This window comes from Trachurus japonicus, chromosome 15 (genome assembly GCF_045865225.1).
Source record: "Trachurus japonicus isolate A0001 chromosome 15, Traja_1.0".
NCBI lineage: Eukaryota > Metazoa > Chordata > Actinopteri > Carangiformes > Carangidae > Trachurus > Trachurus japonicus.
This window is the reverse complement of record NC_140921.1, coordinates 5,464,592-5,489,095: the sequence shown is the minus strand read 5'-3', so window position 1 is coordinate 5,489,095 and position 24,504 is coordinate 5,464,592. Positions and strand designations below refer to the sequence as shown.

Sequence of the window (24,504 nt, the reverse complement as noted above, 5' to 3'; positions counted from 1 at the left end):
TCAACCAATCACATTCTGCCATCCCCTTTCTCTTCCACCAATCAGCCATTAGCGTCAAATTTAAAAGTTCTCTCTTTCCTGTCATGCAGCCGTCATTTCAGCAAAACCTGGCTTTCTTGTCGTAAATAGTCTGTCCTGATTGTTTGTAAGGAGGATATATGTGTGAGAATGCCATAATGAATTATGTCTTGTACGCCCCCTCATAGCTTGCTGCTAGACTAAACAGCAACAAACTTTTTTGATTCAGCTTTCCCCGTCTATCTTTTCTTTTTTCCTGCGGTATATTCTCATTTTTGTCTCTCACCACTTCAACTTTTGCCCCTGAAGTGGTCTGCAAAGTCTTCACAAAGGGAGCAGTTCTGTAGCTTGGCCAGAGTCGACTCAGGTTTCACTTTCTTTGATGCAGGAGGGCTTGGCAGGGAGTCAGATAATGGCACACAGTCTGACTGACCCACGGCACTGACTTTCATCTTATGCATAAACAGCAGGTATGTTGCTACTTGGGAGGGGGAAAAGTTTCCTGTCCACCTTGGCTTTCCAGAGCCTTCCACTGTCCTTCCCTGTTTTCCCAGACATGGAAATAGCTACTGTGGTCTCAGGTATTAGCACTATCAATCCTTAGGTGCAAAAAATCAAAGGTTCCCTCAGACATGTATTTGAATGACCTGCATCCTCAGCCCTGTGCCAGTTCACATTTGGTTGACACGTTCAAGTTGCTACAGTATTTACAGTACTTTGTCACAGCTATAGATCAGACTCATTCCAGAGTCTGCAGTCGAAAGTCTGGATTCTTCACAAGATCACGAAGCTGTTGCATGTCTGAAGGCCTCAGGATGTTGTTATTCAGGTCCAGGTGTCTCAGGTGGGAGGGGTTGGACTTCAGAGCTGAGACCAGCGAAGAACAGCTGATCTCTGACAACCTGCAAAGATCCAATCTGAATAAAGAATAAAAGAAGAAGATAAAACATAGTGATAATTGATTATATCTACAACAGTAACAGTCAGTGAACTAACCTAAGAGTCTCCAGTCTACAGTCTGGACCCTCCAGAAAACCACACAGATGCCTCACTCCTGAATCCTGCAGGTCATTTCTGCCCAGGTCCAGGTGTCTCAGGTGGGAGGGTTTGGACTTCAGAGCTGAGACCAGAGAAGAACAGCTGATCTCTGACAAACTGCAGCCCCACAATCTGAATAATGCACAAAAGAAGGGAGTTGGGGACGAAGTTCCTTGTTAACAGCATGCAGTGTCTCATCATCAGTTCAGAGCTGAATAAACTTCAGAAAGAACAAGTTTAGAAAATGAAAGTACGACAGCTGAAACATCAGGAAGCAGGTTAAACAGTCACATACAACTCAAATTGTGCAGCCACATTCTACCAGAGATCTGCTGAAAATGCTAAAGTTTTTAAAGACCACACATATGTGAGGCTGAACTCTGTTGCCATGACAACTGACTCTGACTGACTTCACATGAACCTGCTCAAACTTCTTCAAAGTGCTGAAACCCACACGCACACACACACCTGCTTATTATGGGATGTTGGCTTTGAATATTTCACTACAAACATCACAGAGCCTCGGGAAAGAGAGGGAGCCATCAGCTATTGATTATAGATCAGTTATTGTCTGACGCATCACATGTGTTTCTGTAGTTGAGGTGAAATGTGATGAGAAATAGTGACTGGACTAAAACCAGAGAAGAAGAAAACAGACGTCACCATGACGACCCTCAGTGTGGATCAGTATAATATCAGCCTCTTGTCTGCAGCTCAGTGCCAATACAACTTTCACATCACATTCATCTGAGCACAGACATGAAATAGAGTCTGACCTCAGAGTCTCCAGTCTACAGTCTGGACTCTTCAGAAAACCACTCAGATCCTTCACTCCTGAATCCTGCAGCTTGTTGTAGCTCAGGTCCAGGTGTCTCAGGTGGGAGGGGTTGGAATTCAGAGCTGATCCCAGAAAAGAACAGCTGATCTCTGACAACCTGCAGAAATGCAATCTGAATGAAGAATTTAAATAAAGTTATTAATATAAGTTATTGATAATTGATTAAATGTGTCCTTGTGGCAAGGTGAAGAGGGCCCGGGCGGGGATTGAACCCACACCTCCCGGGTAAGAGTCATGTGCGCTTGCCAGTCACCCAAAGGGACCTCCCCTTAGCCAAGTAGCCAGGGCACATGATCAATTGGAGGCATAGTGACAGGACCACCACTGTCATATCCTGATCAATGATCAGTATCTAACATGAGTACAGGGCCGCCCCTGCCTACACGTAGAACACGCACAGTGCGTAGGGCCCCGCGATCCAATAGGGGCCCCGTTTTGCACAAAGGATGCGCGTATGCACAGCCGTGGGGCGCGCTACTAGATCAGCTGTCAGCACGAGGCAGGAGAAGAGAGAGAAGAGACCTTTTTTTTTTTGTAATCTGACACCGCACGCGCCGTCACCAATCGATCTGACCAATCACAAAACAAGAGGAAACTCGTGCTTCTCTCGAAGGTGGGTGTTGAAGTTAGTGCTGGGCCGTATTTAACGGCGCCGTTAACGCCGTTAATGTCCGTTAACGCCGTTAATGGCCCAGCACTAGATGTAAAACTTTGTGGCATAAGCAAGCACTAAACCTCCATGCTCAGCACAGCTGCTACTACTCAAGAGGTAGGAGGAGAGATGCTAGTCTCCAATCCATTTAGCTAGAGTCTAGATGTGGACTGTGGTCTGGAGATGAAAGTAATTTTCCAGCGGCCCTTAATTACCATTTATTAAAATTTGTCTTGTTAACACCTTTGTCTGCATATGCATTCACCTCTGTTGAAAGGCAGTGGTAAATTTGTCAGTTGTTGGTCGTATTTTCGGCTAAAGTTTATAATATATTTTATCACCACACAAGGATTTGGCTAATGTTATTTTAATGGATGTAAAATACCATCTGTTGGTGAATTTAATCTATGACAGGCAGCTTTGGAGGAGATATTAGAGATAAATATTGATAGAAATGAGTGTATTTGATACTTCAGTTGACAGAAGGAACTAAATTTGAATGTAGCTACATTTTGAAATATCAGTCTGTTTGGTACTGAATTAGTAGGCCTATAGGATTGTAGTTGTAGCATTTTAAAATTAATATTAGTATGCCAGTATTAGTGGTTGTAGTTATAATCGATTATAGTAGGGCCCGAAGAAATTTTTTCGCTTAGGGCCCCATTTTGGTCAGGGGCAGCCCTGCATGAGTAGTTAGACTTTGTCCCTCTTTTATCAGTGATGTGAATAGGTTTTCAATGTAATGAGTCCCCGAGATCCACAGGTGGTGATTTGAGTGGCTCCCTCGGAAATTCAATGGGTCCCCAATAGGGTTGTCACGATACCAGATACCAGAATCATTTCACTGCAATGATCTTGTATTATTGTATGTGACAAATAAATTCTCTTGATTCTTGATTCTTGAAAATTACACATTGTTTCATTTTTCAGCTCATACGTTTCACGTTTACACACGCTTGTTTTTTCTCTGGTCCAAACCATCATGGATGTATTATGGTCTGTATGCCACAGCACCACTGTCAGAGCGTCATGTTTCCATGACAACTGACGGGAGAAAGACACATGGACCATCATGTTGACATGAGCTCAAACTGTGGCTACACCGAGCAGTTGGAGCGGCTCGGGGTCCGGGCGCGTTCACATAAACGGACCGTGAGCTCGACTGTAGCCGAACCGAGACCACGCGCATGCTCAGGCGCACGTATAATGTCTGCGTCAGTCCCGACAGGAGTCGACACGGTCCGCTGAGGGCAAAGTTGTATTTTTTCGGGACTCATGGTACCGAAAAAAGGCAGGTACCGACGTATTACACTTGGTACCGAAGTGTCGGTCCTCGTGACAACCCTACTAGTTACTGTGATTTTAAACATGAGTTGTTGTTAAAATGTATCATTTTTCATGGGAAAATGAGGTGCGTGGATAGTGAGTTTACTGTGTCCTTTCAGATTTTAATGCGTCAGGGACCATATCCCTAGCCAGGAGTTTCATTTAATGCCTTTAATGCCCCCCCCCCCCCCCAAGGAAAACAAATAGATACCCCAGTTATTTTATCTCGTTAGCTTCCAAGCTACTAAATGCATGCCGATAGCATAACATTTTAATCCAGCCATGATGTGAAAATGTATTAATTATTATTCCCTTCATTTATCCTTGTGTGATTCATTGCACTATGGTCCATTGGGGACTAGATATCATTGCTACCCTCACACTAACTTGTTGGAAATTGTTTGGTTGGTATGTGGTGTCCTGTTTTTATGTGCTATCTGACTGGAGACGGCAAACTGAATTGCCCTATTTGGGATAAATAAAGTTGTTGGATGGACTGACGGACTGACTGGCCGGCTGGCTGGCTGACTGACTGACTGACTGATTGATTGATCAGGTTCAGTTGTGGATCAAAGATCTGAGATCTACAGCAGTAACAGTTAGTGAACTCACTCCAGAATCTCCAGTCTACAGTCTGGACTCTCCAGAAAACCACTCAGATCATTCACTCCTGAATCCTGCAGTTTGTTGTTGCTCAGGTCCAGGTGTCTCAGGTGGGAGGGGTTGGACTTCAGAGCTGAGACCAGAGAAGAACATCTGATCTCTGACAAACTACAGTTCATCAATCTGAATAAGGGATAAAAGAAGTGAGTTGAGGATAAAGTTCCTTGTTGACAGTGTTCAGTGTTTCATCATCTGTTCAAAGCTAATGATGGTTTAGAAAGTGCAAGTTCTGAAAATTAAAGTCAAAATGCTGACCGCAAAGTCTCCAGTCTACAGTCTGGACTCTCTAGAAAACCACTCAGATCCTTCACTCCTGAGTCCTGCAGGTTCTTGCTGTGGCCCAGGTCCAAGTGTATCAAGTGGGAAGGGTTGGAGCTCAGAGCTGAGACCAGAGAAGAACAGCTGATCTCTGAGAAATTACACCCCCCCAATCTGAATAAAGAATGAAAAAATAAGATAAAATGATTGATAATCGAATTAGTTCTTTCCTGATCAATGATCAGTATCTAAAATAAGTATTGAGGGACTTTGTCCTTCTGTTATTTTGGATCAATGTGGCCTCCTATACACATCATCTGCATGTCAGCAAAGATTCATCAGCTGCTGCTGACCTCAGGTCAGACTGATATACCAAAACACAGAGTACAACACTGTGACTCAGGTCTGATCCAGGACTAAGGTCTTTCTTGGTCCTGGTCTCAAGGAATACACAGGGCTGAAGTGATCTGACTAGTGATGACTGTTGAGTAAAATGAGCTGAAAGTGAAGAAGGTGTCAGCGTGAAAGAAGAGCAAGTGGAAACATGAGACAAGAACTATTTCGAGTGTCTTTCATTCATTAAATCAAAGTAAATGATTTTAAGGTGTGAAGTGAAGTGAGTGAGTAAAGATCAATCAGGTTCAGTTGAACTGAAACAGTAACAGACAGTGAACTGACCTCACAGTCTCCAGTCTACAGTCTGGACTCTCCAGAAAACCACTCAGATCCTTCATTACTGAATCATGTAGGTCGTTTCCAGTCAGGTCCAGGTGTCTTAGGTGGGAGGGGTTGGACTTCAGAGCTGAGGCCAGAGAAGAACAGCTGACCACTGACAAACTGCAGTTCATCAATCTGAATAAAGAACAAAGAAGTGAATTGAAGACAAAGTTCCTTGTTGACAGCGTTCAGTGTCATCATCTGTTTGGAGCTGAAGAAGCTTCAGAAAGAATAAGTTTAGATTAGAGCTACTTCACAGCAATGGTCAGGGCCAGGCATTTTTAGACAAATTTAGGCAATTCTGAGCAACAAGAGAACATCAGCATTACAACATCCATTTTGCCTTAGCTGAGGCTTGAACTCACAATCTCTGAAACTTAAAGGGATAGTTCAACATTTTGTCAAATTTGCCTATCGCCATAATTCGTATAGCGGTCATGCACAGCTTCTCTGGAGCCACCACAATGGACATCCTTAATAAACTCCCTGGTCTCCTGGAGTCACCCCCTCCACTCCCCAAAATCACAAGAGTAATTGTTCATATCATCGCCTGTCGACAGTCAGAGAGTCAGATTCAGACAAAAATTAATTTTATTTGCCAGCTTAATCTTCTCAACAGCAGTGGAAAATCTACTTTTATCTCTAGCTCAGTCCCCACACTGGCTCACCGCACTGGTCATTTTAACAGTATTCTTCACGGTCACACCTGGTTCCATTTTGCCTGCGCAGCACACAACATTGGTTTTATTCACAACTTTGACCTGTTCTGGGAGCGCCCTGCTTTCTAAATCATAGTACAAACAGCAAAACCCAGTGGATAACCTGCAAAAGCTCAAAATGGATAGTTCATTGAGATCAATGAGAAGTCCTGACACCATTGTTTATAAACAAGATTGTCAAATGGCTTTGTGATATTTTCATTATGACAGTTTACTCTCTAGTGTTTTCCAATACAAAAAAGTCAGGTCTTGGTGACACTACCTGGAAATGCTCAAGACAGCGCTATACACTACTTGTCCAACCATTGTTTGCAGTCACCATTGCACAAATGGCTTCCTCTTGTTGCAGAGTAAAAAGGGCCCTCTTCCACCTCTGCGAGGTTGTCTTGCAATCCTATGTGGTGCAGAGTTAAATTACAGTAATGTACATATACTGCATCAACCCATATTATTGTAGTGTACAATACTGTAAATATGGCAAATCTTTACTGTAAGTAGGTTGCTGTAATACACTACAATACACTAAATCTCTACTGTAGTAAAGCTGTACAGTAAGTCTAAATGTAAAAAGTTCTTGTCCCTCTGTAAGCTTACAGTAGCCTAATGCCTGACACAATGACAGTAGTGCAGTGCAGATTGTTTAGTGCTGAATTACTGTCCAATATTATACATAACTTTTCTCCCTGAAATGTTTGAATAATTTAATTTATTTTCTCCCAACATTTAAAATTAGTTTGACAGATTTTGACTACTAGGGATCCACATACGGCGAACAGTCGGTGTAGCAGTGTTAGCAATAGCCACCATGGAGGCAACATAGGCTCTTCTCCTCCTCCTGAAACTTCTGCGACTCTTTTCAATTTCGGCCATAAATTCAAGTCGCCTACGTTCCATCAGCCTCGAAAATTGTTCATCGTCCGCTGCCTTTCCACCATTTTGAGGCTGGGCAAAAGTGCAAAACAAGAAAGGACACTGACCACCGCCTGACTCACTTCCATGTTGCTTTCCATTGTTAACTTCCCTGAATTCTGTCGCACTTATGATATCATCAACGCGATCCCAGCGTGATGATGTCACCAGACATGCAGCGGTGGAAGTGGAGGCCATGCAGCTTGCCAGTGGATGGTCAGACCCGGCTCGTTTTGGTCAATGGGAAAGGAGCCAAATGCCGATTGTTAGCGGGTCGACGCTAGTTGTAAACGCGGGTCGACCCGCTAATTTTAGTGGGAAAGCAGCTTAAGTCTAAGGGTGAATTCCAATTCCTATCTTAACCCTCAAGCTCAACTCTTAATCTTAGTAGCCCTCAAAACCAAGTGTTAAAGCAGTACTAAAGAACTTTCAGTTTTGGTTGAGTTTGGCGGTGCCAGTGGCCCAAAGCGGTAGTGTTTTGCCTGAAGGAAGACTCCATTTCCCATGAGCACTAGCGCATAGCCCCATAAACATCCTGATCTCCCGGTGCATGGAAATTAACAGAAGACGTCCAAACTAAGTTTCTGTTACCAGCGGATCATTTCTCAGTAAACACACATGCACAATCCAACGGAAAGGTGCTGCATTGCCTGCTCCCTCCTCGTCGTGACTCGCAAAAGTGAAAGTGAAACTTAAGTGAGAGCCGGTGTACTACCATGCTCCTCAAAGTTGCTTAGTGCCAGTGAAGGCGATACAGACCCCCTCAGGCCATAACAAAGGTGTCATTCAACCTGTTGTAAGTCGATGTACCATCACAAAAGTTATGAAAATATTATATGAAGGTTGAAAAGTTCCTTAGTGCTGGTTTAAGGGCTATTTTGTCACTTAGAAATGGGACACCCCTTAAATGCAGATACGTCTTCAGACTAGGGCTTTAGCCAATATCCAGGTACTCGAGTACTCGCTCGGCTTGGGCGGCATCCGGGTGTCATTTCACTACTCGGATACTCCATTTGTTCAAAGGAAGGAGAAACTACTACGATAATGTGCACAAATGACTAAATGTTGTGGAGGTTGAACTAATAGTTCTGAAAATTTCCTTCTGATCTGAGAAATGCAAGGCAACTAAGGAAAATTGAAACGTTTCTACTGCTTTTAGCCCTTTTTAAAGCCATCCACCAGGGTTTCCCGCAGCGCTTTCCTGTTAAGGAAAGCGCCCCCCCCCCAACAGGACAGACACCACTTTAACTAACAGATTTTCTGGGGGAAACACTGCATCCACCATCCCTGATACTGCAAGTTATAGTTTTCAGCTTTGCCTATATTGTTATTATTATTATTATACACAATGTTTTTAAGGTGTCAGTTTTAAATATATTTGAGTAGATTTCAACTTTTCAATTTCTTCATACTAATCTTCAACACTTCTTTTGCTTCAGCTATGTTAGCGCTTGTTCATCAAGTTAGCTGGATTGGATTAACTAATCCACAATTTAGGATTAATTAACTTGTGCTAAATAAATAAAGCTAAACTTTGGCGTCAGCCATTTTCAACATTGCTTCAACAATTTCTTCAGCTCATTCAGCATTGCTTCAGCAATGGCATTCAGGTGCTTTCAGCATTCACACGCATTTCCTGCTGGAAATGCTTCTTTTTCTAGTTCTGGATTCTTCTGCTGTTTTTTGTCCTCTATTACTTCATACTTTATGCTACTTCAATAATTCATATTACAAATTGTGCATCTTCTTTTGGACATTCCTGCTATTATTCAACTTTCTGATATTCTTTAAACTTTTACAGATATTAAACTTTTTCAGAACGGTCTTCAAACTCCTAAAATACTTCTCTTACTTTGAAGCTCAACTGCTTCCACACAAGCCTGCAGGCTTAATTAAACTCTGAAAATTGTTCACAAACTTTTAAACTGGTCATATCTTCTACAATTATTGATAAATACTGTTTCAAAGCACACAAGCATTTCTGACAAATTGCACACTTTTCAATGAGTGTGTATTGTGTCTGCTAGAGTGGATATTAGCCTCATGTCTGCAGCTCAGTTTCAACACAAATTTCACATCACATTCATCTGGGCACAGAAATAAGACAGTCTTTGATGCAGACTGATCTGAGTCTGACCTCAGAGTCTCCAGTCTACAGTCTGGACTCCCCAGAAAACCACTCAGATCCTTCACAGCTGAATCCGGAAGCTTGTTGTAGCTCATGTCCAGGTGTTTCAGGTGGGAGGGGTTGAACTTCAGCACTGAGACGAGAGAAGAACAGCTGATCTCTGACAAACTGCAGCCCTCCAATCTGAATAAAGAATGAAAGAAGAAGGTAAAATGATTGACGGTTGATGTGTCCTGATCATATATACAAACCTGTACCTTCACACATTTGAACTGAATATAGACAAACCTCCAACAAGTCCAGCAAGTGAACTCACCTCAGAGTCTCCAGTCTACAGTTTGGACTCTCCAGTCCAACACACAGAACCTTCACTGCTGAATCCTGCAGTTTGTTTTCAGTCAGGTCCAGTTCTTTTAGGTGGGAGGGGTTGGACTTCAAAGCTGAAGCCACAAATTCACAGTGTCTCTCTGAGAGTTGACAATGAGCAAGTCTATGAAGATAGAACATATAATAAGAATAGAATATAGTAGAATAGTAGAATAAAATCAGCTCTAAATTGTAGTAAAAACAGTTGATGCATCTGATGACAGGATGTGATGATGTGATGATCATCTGGGCCCAGTATTTCAAAACTTGTAATCTGGATCAGAATAATCCGGATCAGAATAATCCGGATAATGAAATCCTCCTTTTCTCAGTCTTGGATCACGGTGATCCTGCTGACTTTATCTGAGTATTTCAAAACACTGGCAGGGTGGATCACCTTGATCCCTACCTGGCCGGATACGGATTTCCAAATCTCAAGTCTCCGCCTCCGGATCTGAAACATGGCGGACTACTTCACCAAAGGAGCAGCTGGGAGCGCGACTTTCACGTCAAAAGTGTAAGTTTACTGTTGTCTAATGTGTAGCGGTTTTAAGACCATACGAACGCCAACCAACACATCATGCAAGCCAACTATTTGATTTGTCACCTACTTGAAACGAGAGCGTAGCGATCCCTAATTGATCCACGGCCGTGCTAACGGGAGCTAACTCGGCTCCATTCACTTGTGTGTTAAGCAGCTAGCGGGCTAGCGACGTAGCTGCTATGTTGATCAATTTTGCGGACTTTGGTTTAATTTACAAGGGAATTAATCTGACATACATCATACCTTAACTGTTTTACACTTACACCAACCTGTTCAGAGTTTATTAACGTTATGCAGCTGACTTTTTACTTTTTAAAGCAGGCTACCTGTGCTGCAGACCAGACTGCTGTAGTAATTAGGAAACGTAACATTAACTTTCACAGCACGTGAACAATACAGTTCATTCAGAAGTGTCAGTAATGCTGGTGATATCATGTTTTTGACCATTTCTGTGACTATTGTAAATTTCTGACTATGACAAAGATATACTCATACACCGTCTCTTTTTACTTTCAGAGCCCACTCACAGCCATAGACCACTCAGCAATACCACTGCTAATAAGGACAACAATGCAACAAGAGTCTTGGAAACCTTGGTGTTTGGATTTTGAATAAAGTGCTTGAAACTGTACTTGAAATAAAGCCATTGAAACTGCTTGAAATTGTGATTGCATTATTTTTCATAGCATAAGCCTATAGCTTGGTCAGTGACCCGATTAGAAACACTTTCCTCTTAATTTGTCTTCCTTATGTAGCCTATAGCCTCTCACTAAACATGATTACCGTATGTTCATTTATCACACAATAACATTTGATTTGATGAAGTAAAATAATCAGTTTGTATACAAACACGTTTTGAAATACATTACTGCATGTTTTAAAATATCATTCACTTTACAAGCATTGTAAAAATGCATTTTCAAGTTTATTTTGAAGTCAAATTTGTCTTCATTAAATCAGAAGCATGAAAATATGCCTTGTAAATGCTTGGAAAGTGCTTGAATGTGATTTAAATTAATAAATACAGCAGTTTCAGGATGTATGGCCAAACAATATTTTTTTGCTATGTTTTAAATTTCTTCAATTACTTCAATTATTTGTTAAAACTTAAACACTAACAATTTAGATTAAGTGTAATGAACATATTGAGTAACAAAATCAAGGAAAGTGGAGCTGAGACATTGTCAATCCAAGTCAAATCCACCTCTGAGGTGGGATCAGAATGATCCTGAAATTTTGGTATCAAGTTGATCCTGATATCTGACTTAACTTTTGAAATACCCAAATCAGCCTTTTATCTGGATTCAAGGAAGGATTGGATTACCAGAGCTGAAACCCTGATCTTCAGGATCAGGATTCTCTGGATCTGTGTTGAAATACCCAGTTTTCAGATCAGATCTAGATTTAATCCAATCCGACCAGGATAATCCTGTCAGATCACGTTTGAAATACTGGGCCCTGGTGTCCAGCTCATCTTCTCTGTCTTAATTTGACCAATGATCCTCCTTGTGGAAGCGAGAATGTACTTCGGTTGCATCCCTGTCACTTAATCATCGGCAGAAGAGGCTGTGTGTGTGTGTGTGTGTGTGTGTGTGTGTGTGTGTGTGTGTGTGTGTGTGTGCGTTATCGGAGGTGTTAGTGGCAATAAACAATACACCTGCTTAAGATTTAGTTTTTGTTTGTTTGTGTTTTACTCTCACTGTTGTTTTAGATGAGCTTGGTGGTTTGTTTGCTGAGGCTCTGCTTGTTTCTGCCTGAAGTTTCAAGCGCTCCTTGAGAGTGTGAATTTGCATATTGTTTGATTAGACACATCTGGTGTTTTATTGATGCTCAAAAATGTTTTAATGTGTGTAGAGATGTGTGAGAGAAAGCTCTCAACAGTGGATCTAGTCTCCAGTGTCTCCTTGTGTACTCAGTGTCTGGAACTTTCCGTACTTTCCGGACTATAAGCCGCTATTTTTTTCCCTGCCCCGGTGTCCCAGCTCTCGTCTCTGCACATCCGCACACAAACGCGCTCCGCAACCCGTAATCTTTTGTTCATGATGGTTAAGACTACACAAACACACACGCCGTAACATCGTATATGTAATGTTATCCGGTTGCTCCATTTATTGATTTTTCGCCAGCTTTGTTGTCATCAAAACAGCGGAAAAGCAAGCAGACCTGCACAGTTCCCTACTGTCTTTCTGTGTAAATATCTCATGTTACAACATTTTTTGCTGTGGTGTGCTGGGGTGTGGGCATAAAGAAAAAGGACGCAAACAAGCTTAACAAGCTGATCAAGAAGGCCCAGTCTGTTGTAGGGGTGAAGCTGAGTACCCTGGAGGAAGTCACTGAAAACAGAGTCCGAACAAAATTCCTCAGGATCACTGACAACACCACCCATCCCCTCCATAAAACACTGGACAGTCTGAAAAGTTCTTTCAGTCACAGATACAGACTCCCCCGCTGCTCAAGAGAGCGATATAAACATTCATTCATACCCACTGCAATACAGCTGTACAACTCCGCAATCTGATTAATTAATGCAGTCATCACAAGCATCCTGGACCCAGCACTTCTTCTTCTTCTCTTAACTTCTTAACTTTTAACCCTCTACACGCATCTCTTATTCATATATTTATTTATTTTATTCTGTGTTTTAATACACTATGTGTTTTTATGTCTTACATGTATTTTTACTCAGTGTTTGTGATCTGTGTTGTTGTCTGTATTGTCTTGCTGCTGCTCTGTGACATTTTTAAATTTCCCCTCGGGGATTAAAAAATAAAGTATTTCTAATGAAAACCTGCAGCTTATATTCAAGTGCGGCCTATATATGTATTTTCTTTTCAAATTTAGCTGGTGTGGCTTATACTCAGTTGCGCTCTATAGTCCGGAAAGTACGGTAGAAATAATAATACTACATGATTTAAGATTTGAGATTAATTTATTATCTACAAAAAAATAGTATAGGTGTGGTGGACGTGAGAAAAGGATGAGTATTCTCTTCCTGAAGGATGCAAGAACTGCAAGGGGTCGGAAAGGCTAAAGTGGACGATAAATGGTTTGATGTAACTGGCAGACTTGCTCAGAGTGGTAGGTTTAGGAGAGGAGTGGTCTAATAATCTAAATATCAATTGAAATCCCCCCGAGAATTAAAGAATGAGTGTTGGAGGGCTCGAAAGGAAGAATGGAAAACTGTCCTGCCCAGCATTTACCTATTTTGCCATAGATCAGAGTCTTGTAAGTGGGTTTCATGAAAGGCTACCCCTGCCCTGAGCTGCTTTAGGTGTGAATAAACGTTGTCCCTTTTCACTAGGTGATTTAACCCCTTAACTTTCCAGCTAATGAAGTTGAGATAACACTTCATCTAGAATGCTTGCAGAAAGATAAAAGAGTGAGTAGCCCCAAGGTGAGAAAAATGAGAGAAAAAAAGAGAAAAAATAAAAAAAGAAACCACCAAGAACCACTTATCAACTATCCCCCATCTTACCAATCCAAACAAAACCAGAATAACCCTAAAATCAGAAGAGAGCTCAAAGAGAAAACTCAAAAAGACCTCCCCAGGTCTCGTCCTAAACATCCCCAAAATCCCCTTTAATACTTGTTGGCAGAGCTGATTTTGGACCTGTCGAATAATGCATCCCCTGGCTTTTTAGTCAGAAGAAATGAGAAATGTTGAATAAAATGGAGTGTATCAAGAATGTTCTTCTCTCATAATCAGAGGTGTGGACTCAAGTCACATGACTTGGACTCGAGTCAGACTTCTCGTCCCTACACTCATAACGCTCCGCTCAACATGAAGTAAACAGCTTTGCCACATAGTGAATGACATATCAATTGCGTGAGACAACAAATCGGTAATGAAATTCGTTGGCAACATTTTTAATAATCGATTTTTTTTTTTTTTTAAGTATATTTTTTGGCGTTTTTGCCTTTATTTGATAGCACATAGTGAGATAGACAGGAAAGGGGGAGGCAGAGAGAGGGGGAATGACATGCAGGAAAGGTCTGCCCGACGCGGGATTCGAACCGGAGACGCCTGCGTTGAGGACTGTAGCCTCTACATGGGGCGGCCGCTTTAACCACTGCGCCACGCACCGCCAGATTTTTCGATTTCATTTTGTCGTTGTTGCAGCCCTACTACTGATCAATAATTATATTGATTGTGTCTGGACTCACCGAGCCTTTCTGCAATTCCTTAAAGCTGGGATCAGTCTCAGGTGTCCCTGATATGATGTGTTGTACTTCTCCAGGTCAAACTCATCCAGAACCTGCTCCGATATCAGCAGCATGTAGGCCAGAGCTGAACACTGGATCTCAGAGAGTTCCTTCTCTGATCTGTTCTTTGACTTTAGGAACTGTTGGATCTCCTCATGAACTGACTGGTCCTTCATCTCCGTCAGACAGTGGAAGATGTTGATGCTTCTGTCAGGAGAGAATTTATAATTGCTCATAATCTTCAGGTTGTTGATGACTCTCTGGATGGTTTGTGGACTATTGTCTGTCTGACCCAGCAGACCTCCTAACAGCTTCTGGTTGGACTCCAGAGAGAGGCCATGAAGGAAGCGAACAAACAGGTCCAGGTGACCATTTTCACTTCTGAGGGATTTCCCCATGGCTGTCTTCAGGAGGAGATCCAGCTTGAAACGATAAGATAGGTTTCCCAGGAAGTTCGTGAGGACCTCTTTATTCCTGTTGGCAGAAGTGGGTAGAGTAGCCAAAAATTATACTCAAGTTAGAGTATAGTTACTTTTAAATATTATTACTCAAGTAAAAGTAAAAAGTAGCCATCCAAATATTTACTTGAGTAAGACTAATTGACCACTTGCACAATGTAGTGTGACGCACTTCCGGGTTACGAAGTTACGGGTTGTTTATTTCCGGCGATCATCTTTAGTAGAGAGAGAACCGAGTTACCAACTTGTACTGAAGCAGCGACATGGAGGCAGCTTGCATGGAGGAAGGAAGCGATGGTGGTCGGACTATCCGACGTGTACGTGCGGTGCGACCACATGCGAGAGAGATGACAGGTGGACTGACTGGCAGAGATGAGAGGTGATGAAACGCTGTTTAAAAATTATTATTATTATTATTATTATTATTATTATTATTATTTTGTGAGAGTCTGTGGCAGCCCAAACGTTGGGAAACACTGCCTCTGGTCAGTTCAATCTTGATTATTCTGTCTGAAGTTTTTTTGTTTAACAAAATTATCAAATGATGTAGGTTTCATCAACGGCAAAAATTCATTTTTACTTTTTACTTTAGTAAAAAAGTAGAGTATTTTTTTACACATGTATCTGTACTTCTACTTAAGTACAGAATATGAGTACTTTTGCCACCTCTGGCTGTGGCTAACAACAGCTAATGCTCGTATTAAACATAGCACCGTCACAACGTAGTTGCCGCCGTCCGATCGCGGCGATTACAACGAAGACGGCTTCCTGTTTTCTTTTATTTTTCAGCCAGGTTTAATCAGAGAATGATCACTAATTATACAGACGTCGGGTCAGGTCGTCAACACCCATGGGTCGGACCAGGTTTTACTTTCCAGGTCCGTTAACTGTAGCAGCAGCAAAGACAGGAGCAGCTGCTGTATGGGGGAGTGTGGCTCTGACCTAACGTTAGCTCCTTAGCAGTGGAAAAGCAAACACAGAAAACTGAGATATTCTACAGTGAATAACAAAAAAACTAACAGAATATTGCAATGGATGAGTAGATATTCTATTTTAAATAAGTGATAATGCTGTGAGGTTGTAGTGTGAAGTGATCGAGCGCGTACTACCCACCTCTGTCTGTTGGTGAAACAGTGGAACATGTAGACTGCAGCCAGAAACTCCTGAACACTCAGATGAACAAAGCAGTAGACTGTTTTCTGGAAGATCACACTCTCTCTTTTGAAGATCTCAGTACAGAGTCCTGAGTTCACCGAGGCCTCTGTGACATCCAGACCACACTGCTCCAGGTCTTCTTGGTAGAACATGATGTTTCCTTCCTTCAGCTGTTCAAACGCCAGCCTCCCCAGCTTCAGAAGAACTTCCCTGTCGGCCTCCGTCAGCTCCTGTGGACTCGTCTCATGTCCTTCACCGTATTTGTTCTTCTTCCTCTTTGTCTGGACCAGCAGGAAGTGTGAGAACAGGTCAGTCGTGGTCTTGGGCAGCTCTCCTCTCTGGTCTGTGGTCAACATGTGCTCCAGAACTGTAGCACTGATCCAGCAGAAGACCGGGACTTGACACATGATGTGGAGGGACCTGGACGTCTTGATGTGTGAGATGATTCTTCTGGACAGATCTTCATCACTGGACCTCCTCCTGAAGTACTCCTCCATCTGGGCGTCAGTGAAGCCTCGGACCTCTGTTACCCTGTCAACACATGAAGGAGGGATGTGATTGGCTGCTGCAGGTCTGGAGGTGATCCAGACCAGAGCCGAGGGAAGCAGATTCCCCTGGATGAGGTTTGTCAGCAGCACATTGACTGATGACGTCTGTGTGACATCAGACACAACCTTCCTGTTGTTGAAGTCCAGTGGCAGTCGGCTTTCATCCAGGCCGTCAAAGATGAGGAGAAGTTTACAGACAGCCAGCTGCTCTGCTGTGACCTTCTGTAATGTTGGATGGAAAACATGGAGCAGCCTGAGAAGACTGTACTGCTGATCTCTGATCAGGTTCAGCTCCCTGAACGAAAGCAGAACCAGCAGATCGACATCCTGGTTCTCCAAGCCCTCGGCCCAGTCCAGAGTGAACTTCTGCACCGAGAAGGTTTTTCCAACACCAGCGACGCCGTTGGTCAGAACCACTTTGATGGGACTCTGTTGGACAGGTGAGACTGTAGAGACGTCCTCTCTCTGTTGGACAGGGGAAATTTTAGAGACGTCCTCTCTCTGTTGGACAGGTGAGACTGTAGAGATGTTGTGTCTATGTTGGTCAGTTAAGTCTTTAAAGATGTTGTTGCACTTGATTGGAGTGTCATGGAGGGTCTTCTTCTTCTTGGACGTTGTCTCCAGCTGTCTCACCTCATGTTGGGTATTAACCTCTTCACTCTGTCCCTCTGTGATGTAGAGCTCAGTGTAGATCCTGTTGAGGAGGGTTCCACTTCCTGTACCACTTCCTGTTGCCTCAGTTCCTTCAGTAACTCGTTCACATCTGCTCCTCAGACTGACCTTATGTTGATCTAAAACCTCCTGCAGACCATGATCTGCTGAGAGAGAAGAGACAGAGTCAGACTGAAGACAGATAGTCTGACAATCTGATTTTCATCAGCTACAGAAAAAAACTACAGACGACAAATAAAAGGTTTGACTGTTGTGGTGTTGATCATCATCAGTGCTGTGTGTTGGGACAATGACTTGAGACAGATGTTCAGTCTCACTTCAAATAGAGCTGCTCTGATTGGCTGTCTGCAGCTCACCTCTACTTCTGGTTATTTGTCCACAGTGGGGACAGGAGGGGGGTCCTGAAGAAGCAGACTGGTCCCAGTCTGAGGTGAAACACTGTCTGCAGAACCAGTGTCCACAGCTGGTGGAGACTGGATCCTTCAGGACGTCCTGACAGAGACCACAGCAGGACAGCTGCTCCTCCACAGAGACACCACTCCTCTTCCTCCTGTGAAGACATTTCTGTGTCACTAACATGTCAGTCACAGCTCCACATCTGTGCTCTGATTGGTTAAGCACCTTAACAGGGTGGGGCTTCACTAAGACGAGAAACAAAGAGGGAAAGTAGAAGAAGAGTGAGAGAGAGAGAGAGAGAGAGAGAGAGAGAGAGAGAGAGAGAGAGAGAGAGAGAGAGAGAGAGAGAGAGAGAGAGAGAGAGAGAGAGAGAGAGAGAGAGCTGAATGAAAACCTGGCCCTGAAGTGGTCTGGGTTCTGTCTCTGTTCATCTGTTGACCTTAAATCTTGACTCTAAGTTTGAGTCCCTTTGGTTCTGTGTCATTTTTTCTATAAATGTCTGAAATGATTCAGAAGACGTTGGTGGTGTTTTCCTGTGAACTCTTCTGTGACGCTTTCAGACAATGATCATGTGTTTGATGTTGATATGATGTTGTGTTTCCTCTCTGTCCTTCTGTCCACTGACAGCTCTACAGACAGGTGGAGCTGACACAGGTGTGGGCCACAGTCTGTGGTGTGGACAAGTAATCATCTGATTGTGGCAGAGTCAATGGGCTTTATGCACAGCTTCACTACTTCCTGAAATAAGCCTGGGGCCTCATTTATCAAAGAGCGTGTAAAAGTCCTCTTAAATTTTCAGTACGACGGAAAGGCAAACTGTGCGTACGACCAAAAAATATACACTCTTTTCAGATCTATCAAACTCCGCGTACACACGGCTGCACGGTATTTCCCTTGATAAATCACACCGGACCTGAGAAAAGCGTGGATGAGAACACGCCTCATACCCAGCCCCCTAAACGGCCCCACACAACCATATGTGGTCAATGCAAATCAGTACGTGCATATTAAGTAGCCATGTGCACTCTGGAAACGTGTGGAATGACGTCAGTGGAAGAGGTGAAGACAACAGACGGACGGAGAGTGGAGAAAGAAGCGGAATTTCTCTGAAAGCGAGATACACGGTAACACGGCAATATCAGTCAGAAACATCATCTTGCATTGAAAGGCTACAATAAAAACAAAAAAACTCCCAAATCTAAATAAAACAGAGCAGAAAGAAGAAGAATCATATTTATTCTGCCCCTTATTTTAGATTATGTCATAATAATTTAAAGCAGGGTTTCCACTGCCAGTTACTGTTACTTTGCACCCCTTTCCACTAACCCCCAACTTCCGTTCACTGGAAGACTTTGATTTTCATTTTAGCATAGTATATATAAAAAAATAAAAAAAACATTGAAGTCCACCAGTCTGTGACTTTTCCTAAAATGATGTTGGGCAGCACCCATTTTTGTTAAATACAATAAATATTATTCACACAAAAAATATCGATCATGTTTTCTCATTTGCTTTGATTTGCTCCGACATTATTGGGCTTGCTGCGCTGTGTGTGTCCAGTCTGGCTACGTAACACACGCACGTCGCAGAAATTATTTTCCAGACTGGACAGACTGGTTGTAGAAGAGGTGTAGCCTACATGCAGGGGGAAAATATCAATATGATATCAAAAGAAAACGAAATTCGTTTTATAAAGCCAGTATTTAGGAGCAAACTAGTGTAAATGCACAGGGGAAAAATCAGAGTCGCTGTGCTTTTCATGTAAAGTGCCGACGTCAGCACGTGTGCGGTGGTGGTGGTGGTGGTGGGGGGGGGGTCATCATCACCACGACTTGCTACTTCAAACAGTGTCCGCGCTCCTCTCTCCCTCGCATACTGCAGTTCTCTGACTCTGCAGCGGCGTCGCCAATTCCTCCCGTTCTTCAAAAAGCGTGTAAATGCCGGTACGCCATGGTCGGACTGGTCGTAAATTTCGGCACTTTCTCCCGACAGGTTTTGGTTTGATAGATCCCAAATTAGGCGGAGAAAAGTGCGTACGCACAAAACGGGGGAAAGAGCGTGTAAAAAAACGTGTATCCACAATGATAAATGAGGCCCCAGCTCGTTTATTTCCTGTCTTACATTATTGGACCAACTGAATAATCCAGGGGCCTCATTTATCAAAGAGCGTGTAAAAGTCCTCTTAAATTTTCAGTACGACGGAAAGGCAAAATGTGCATACGACCAAAAAATATACACTCTTTTCAGATCTATCAAACTCCGCGTACACACGGCTGCACGGTAGCCTATTTCCCTTGATAGATCACACCGGACCTGAGAAAAGCGTGGATGAGAACACGCCTCATACCCAGCCCCCTAAACGGCCCCACGCAACCATATGTGGTCAATGCAAATCAGTTACGTGCATATTAAGTAGCCATGTGCACTCTGGAAACCTGTGGAATGACGTCAGTGGAAGACGGTGAAGACAACAGACGGACGGAGAGCAGAGAAAGAAGCGGAATTTCTCTGAAAGCGAGATACACGGTAACACGGCAATATCAGTCAGAAACATCATCTTGCATTGAAAGGCTACAATAAAAACAAAAAACTCCCAAATCTAAATGAAACAGAACAGAAAGAAGAAGAATCATATTTATTCTGCCCCTTATTTTAGATTATGTCATAATAATTTAATTTAAAGCAGGGTTTCCACTGCCAGTTAGTACTACTTTGCACCCCTTTCCACTAACCCCCAACTTCCGTTCAGTGGACGACTTTGATTTTCATTTGTGCATAGCTATATATTTAAAAAAAAAAAAAAAAAAACATTGAAGTCCACCAGTCTGTGACTTTTCCTAAAATGATGTTGGGCAGCACCCAGTTTTGTTAAATACAATAAATATTATTCACACAAAAAATATCGATCATGTTTTCTCATTTGCTTTGATTTGCGCCGACATTATTGGGCTTGCTGCTTGCTTGTGTACGTCCAGTCTGGCTACGTAACACACGCACGTCGCAGAAATTATTTTCCAGACTGGACAGACTGGTTGTGGAAGAGGTTTAGCCTACATGCAGGGGAAAATATCAATATGATATCAAAAGAAAACGAAATTCGTTTTATAAAGCCAGTATTTAGGAGCAAACTAGTGTAAATGCACAGGGGAAAAATCTGAGTCGCTGTGCTTTTCATGTAAAGTGCCGACGTCAACACGTGTGCGGTGGTGGTGGTGGGGGGGGGTCATCATCACCACCACTACTTCAAACAGTGTCCGCGCTCCTCTCTCCCTCGCATACTGCAGTTCTCTGACTAAGCAGCGGCGTCGCCAATTCCTCTTGTTCTTCAAAAAGCGTGTAAATGCCGGTACGCCATGGTCGGACTGGTCGTAAATTTTTGCTCTTACTCCCGACAAGTTTTGGTTTGATAGATCCCAAATTAGGCGGAGAAAAGTGCGTACGCACAAAATGGGGGAAAGAGCGTGTAAAAAAGCGTGTATCCACAATGATAAATGAGGCCCCTGGTGTGTCTGACCATTGTTGTGAGGTCAGACACACCTGGATTAATCAATTATACTTCTCCCTGCCTTCACCCAAATAATGAAGGTGAAAGGAAGTATTTTAAGCCTTAATGGTCATCCCTAAAGGGGGCATTGTCAAACCTGACAATGCAGCCCGCAAGCCATGTGGCATTGTTTACAACACTTGACCACAGCACAAGTTTGCAGGCAGGCTACGTTAGCTCCGTTAGCTCCGCTAGCCAGCGTGATGGACCGTTTTTAACAAGAAAAAGGACAGGGACCAGCTAAAAAACCAGACGGATAGACACACAGTGTTGTAACGAATAGTGGAGTGGGTGAGGAAAATGAGTCTGAGGAAGCAGTAACCAAAAATCAGCACGAAGACACCAGAGAGGGGACGAGCAGGCAAACGGCAGGTGGAAGCATACAAGATGAGCACAGAAAATTTCAAGACAAGTGGAGGATTTTTATTTGTTCTGTATGGCATGAACCCTAACAAACCCTCACTGTGATTGCAACAACAAACCTCAAATAGACATTAAGAAAGTCAAGGACATGCATGCCCAACTCCCGCTCATCCCAGTATTAAGGTAAATATGGTCTTAAATGAAAATGTATTGGCTGTGTTTTTTTTTTTTTGTGGGATGTCCAATTTATATGTAGAAAATGCACATTTGCAAAGGTGACTTAGTATGTTGTCGCAAAAGTGGCTCTCCCCTTGATTTTGCACTGCCAATGTGGCTCTTGTGAAAAAAATAGTGAGGATCACTGCTCTAGAACGTCAAAAAACAAATAGTCCAATATGTACTGTTGTGTTTACATTTCATTGACTAAAAATGTGTTTGAATGTTCCAACTCTTATCGCACTTATAGCAGGTCAACTGACACGATTTTCTTCTAATACATTCCTGTAGCATCACAGTCAGTGCAAACCTGTTCAAGCTCAGCGTCCATGGACTTCCATGGGGCTACAGAGAAAATAGATGGTCACTGGATAATTGCTGCGATTCCACCCTTCCACGGATGCTCAGCATCTCTTGGAGTGAATGGAGCAGTGGTCGGGCCAGGATGCTGGGCTCCTGCATGGGGCTATAAATACAGCCGCATGTGAATCCTTTGGATATACTTAATATATTTTTTTACGAAGACAGTTGGTATCCATTTGCAACCGTTATATGGACATGCACTGCTACGCCGAGACCCCCTGTAACTCAGAGAAGCCACGGAGGACTCTGAAACTTCTCCCAGCCCTTAGTCCACATGAGGGTGAGTAGATAATGAGTGAAATTTCAATCTTGGGTGAACTATCGCTTTAATGTGGATGAATCTACGTTACCCACACTTGTTAATGGGCCCATTTTCGATAAATATATCGTTTTGTCTCTATCGTTATTTTGTTATTATTAGTGGTGGTGGAAATGCTGGTCGAGCCGACCAGCGTTTCCTTACTTTCGGTTTTGCAGCGAGTCATGAGAATAACGCCGCCGAATCGCCGTTTATGGTCAGAACTACGATGGTATGTGATCGTCTTCGAACCTCTGACTTTAATTCTTGATGAATGAAAACATGAGTCTGTCTTGCGCCGGTCAAAGAATTTCACGGTGCGCGCAGAGGCTCATAAATGTAGTGTGAAAATGCTTCGCTTTTCCAAAACTCCTCGTTGTCCCTTTAATGCAGAAAACTAAGGGTTCACATTTTTTCTTGCGACTGTATGGACAAATTTTATGATGTAGTTGCCACTGGATTGTGGGCGGGTCTGAATCCATCTATGGAAACTTTGGAGATGGTGATCGGGCTCATGTTGATGCACCAGTGCTTACACTGACTGAGACTGGTGACACCGTAACATGAGGACGCTGTGCATCATAAGTCTGATGAAGAGAATGTGTGTGTGCATGTTTCTCCGAGTCTTGTTGTGAACTTGCAGAGTTTGATGGATGTGGTTCCTGATTTCTCTCTGTTCAATCAGCTGTGCTACTGAGACAGTTTGGACACTCAGGTTTGTCCCAGGTGTCTTACTGTGAGTCTGAGGGCCCAGGTCCAGGACTGAAGGTTGGAGGTTCAGGTAAGGACCAGCTGCTCTTCATAGACAGACAGATGGATCCTGGAGACTCTGGTTTATCCTCCTCTTCCTCCATATTAACATTCATCTTCAGGACCTTATTCAGTCTGAGAGGGAAACCAGTAACACAGAGAGAGAGAGAGAGAGAGAGAGAGAGAGAGAGAGAGAGAGAGAGAGAGAGAGAGAGAGAGAGAGAGAGAGAGAGAGAGAGAGAGAGAGACACACAAACCAAGGAGTCATTTCCTGTTCCAATGATTTTGACTGCATCAGCTCAACACACTCAGGTCTGCTACTGAGACAGTTTGGACACTCAGGTTTGTCCCAGGTGTCTTACTGTGAGTCTGAGGGCCCAGGTCCAGGACTGAAGGTTGGAGGTTCAGGTAAGGACCAGCTGCTCTTCATAGACAGACAGATGGATCCTGGAGACTCTGGTTTATCCTCCTCTTCCTCCATATTAACATTCATCTACAGGACTTCAGTCAGTCTGAGAGGGAAACCAGTAACACTGACTGTGAAATAACACACACACACACACACACACACACACACACACACACACACACACACTAGCACAAGTACAAAGTACAAACTAAACCAGTAACACTGACTGTGAAATAACACACACACACACACACACACACACACACACACTAGCACAAGTACAAAGTACAAACTAAACCAGTAACACTGACTGTGAAATAACACACACACACACACACACACACACACACACACACACACACACACACACACACACACACACTAGCACAAGTACAAAGTACAAACTATAAATTCTTCCTTGTTTTTCTGTGGTTGTTTGCATTCTCATACTACTCGCACTATTTTTAAAATAAATCCATGTTTATCCAGTCACCATGACCTGTGACCTTTGTCCATTAAAGTCTTATCAGTTCGTCCTTTAGTTAAAGTCAATGTTTGTGCTAAATTTGAAAAGGTTCTGTCTAGGTGACACTGAGACAATGTGCTGACAAGAATGAAACAGACAGACGTATGTACGGACTATGACCCTCTACAGTCCACAGACACAAACTGATTACCACACAATATTATTATTATTAATAATGATAATAATAATAAGAGGAATATTCGAATATTGTGAACACTTACCTTCAGTTTCCCTCCTTCTGCTCTAGTAAAATGTTGTCAAAACCGACTCGACACATGGCTCCTCCTCTTCAACAGGAAAGAAGAGGAAAAGGAAATCACATGTGTTGTTCACCAGTTACAACTTGTTTAAATTACTTTCATTTGTAACCGTCAGTGATGGGAATAACGGCGTTAAAATAAACGGCGTTACTAACGGCGTTATTTTT

The 24,504-nt window shown here is 42.9% G+C and overlaps 1 protein-coding gene across 1 annotated transcript in view; it reads right to left on the bottom strand.

Annotated features, from left to right (window-relative positions):
* LOC146973102 (uncharacterized) overlaps positions 1-23,697 on the bottom strand; it is a 39,656-nt gene extending 15,959 nt beyond the window's left edge. The window contains 11 exon segments of the mRNA XM_085799163.1: positions 1,015-1,188; positions 1,833-2,006; positions 4,485-4,658; positions 5,472-5,645; positions 9,276-9,449; positions 9,583-9,756; positions 14,341-14,853; positions 15,951-17,331; positions 17,719-17,762; positions 23,128-23,277; positions 23,505-23,697. Coding sequence (XP_085655289.1) covers positions 1,015-1,188; positions 1,833-2,006; positions 4,485-4,658; positions 5,472-5,645; positions 9,276-9,449; positions 9,583-9,756; positions 14,341-14,853; positions 15,951-17,331; positions 17,719-17,762; positions 23,128-23,277; positions 23,505-23,635 — 3,263 coding nt within the window. The 5' untranslated portion in view covers positions 23,636-23,697.
* Between the last annotated feature and the right edge of the window lie 807 nt (positions 23,698-24,504).